Below are 1,297 nucleotides of genomic sequence, written 5' to 3' on the forward strand. Positions count from 1 at the left end.
CTTACTGATAGTGCTTTATGTGTTGGAAGGGAAGGGGAACCAGGAAATACATTTAAAGATTTAATCAATGACAGCAATATCTAGGGAGTCAGAGATTTTGCCACGTCCAACAAAAGCAGAAGTGTGTATTGAGCCATTCTGCCCAGTACTTTTTCTAACATGGTTTCTAGAAATAAAAACATCTTTGCCAGTTAGGTTAGCAACAGCTCCAAATTTGTAGTAAAAAAAGTAAATGAAGCTGGAACCAGACTTGAAACATCCACCGTCAGTTTCAGTTCAATACTTAGGTCTTTGAAATCCTCTGCCCTGGTATTACAACTATAATTTTACCTGAGTAATCAGCTGTAAAAGTTCATAAACATCAGACAAGGTTCAATTTTTTAAATGGTTAGTTGAGCGAGATCCCATCCCCACTCAAAAGTGCAGTAAGAAGAGGAAAGGATTTAGAATCCTAAGAATGTTATATTACAGTCCAAGGGATGCTGGCCAGGAACACAGATGACATTTTTGACTTACCATCTAGCCTGAGTTGTCTGTCATCAAATCGAATGTACCGAGTGTCATCTTTGATATAGCTGATGTCAGCATTGCCTAAATTCGTAAACTGGAATGTAAACAAGCGCTTTTTCTGTCCCGTGAGTGATTGTCCTTTGCAAGTTTCTTCAGTGCACAATCCATTTTCTGAGTCATTATCACCGCCAACAGAATCTTCAGACTGGCTGTTTTCATTCTCTGAAGGAAGCTCTTGATCTTGGCTAGACTCATCATCTGGTTCATCGGTTTCCATTTCACCTTGGAAAACAGAGATCTTGTTATAATGACAGCAGTAATGGCCCTTTACATACTTCATTATAAAGAATTAGCAGGATCACTGTGAGAGAAGAAAGGGCAGGAAAAATAATGATACAAAGAAATACATGAACTTGTTTATATTTTGTATCCAGATACCAGAGGTTGGACTAAGTTGTCACCCTTCAAGTCCGAGTCCCAAGTCATTGACACCAAGTCAAGTCTCAGGTCACCAAAAATTCCTCCAAGTCGTGTCACAAGTCAGGTCACTTCATTTACCTCCATTTGTCCCTAAATAGAAACAGAACTCTGATCCTGTTCTTGAGCAAGTCGTTCATTAGACTCGAGTCCAAGTCACCCGACTCGAGTTGCAACCTCTGCCAGATACCCTTTGAGGAGTAATTATATATATATATATATACACCGTATTTTTCGCCGTATAAGACGCTCCGGAATATAAGACGCACCCAATTTTAAAGGAGGAAAATCTAGAAAAAAAAGATTCTGA

At 39.1% G+C, this 1,297-nt stretch overlaps 1 protein-coding gene across 1 annotated transcript in view; it reads right to left on the bottom strand.

Annotated features, from left to right (window-relative positions):
• Positions 1-1,297, bottom strand: part of USP15 (ubiquitin specific peptidase 15) — a gene marked incomplete in the record, with an annotated part of 30,611 nt that overhangs the window by 8,243 nt on the left and 21,071 nt on the right. The window contains 1 exon segment of the mRNA XM_072401422.1: positions 517-792. Coding sequence (XP_072257523.1) covers positions 517-792 — 276 coding nt within the window.

The sequence above is a fragment of the Pyxicephalus adspersus genome, chromosome 2, assembly GCF_032062135.1.
Source record: "Pyxicephalus adspersus chromosome 2, UCB_Pads_2.0, whole genome shotgun sequence".
NCBI classification, from domain to species: Eukaryota; Metazoa; Chordata; class Amphibia; order Anura; family Pyxicephalidae; genus Pyxicephalus; species Pyxicephalus adspersus.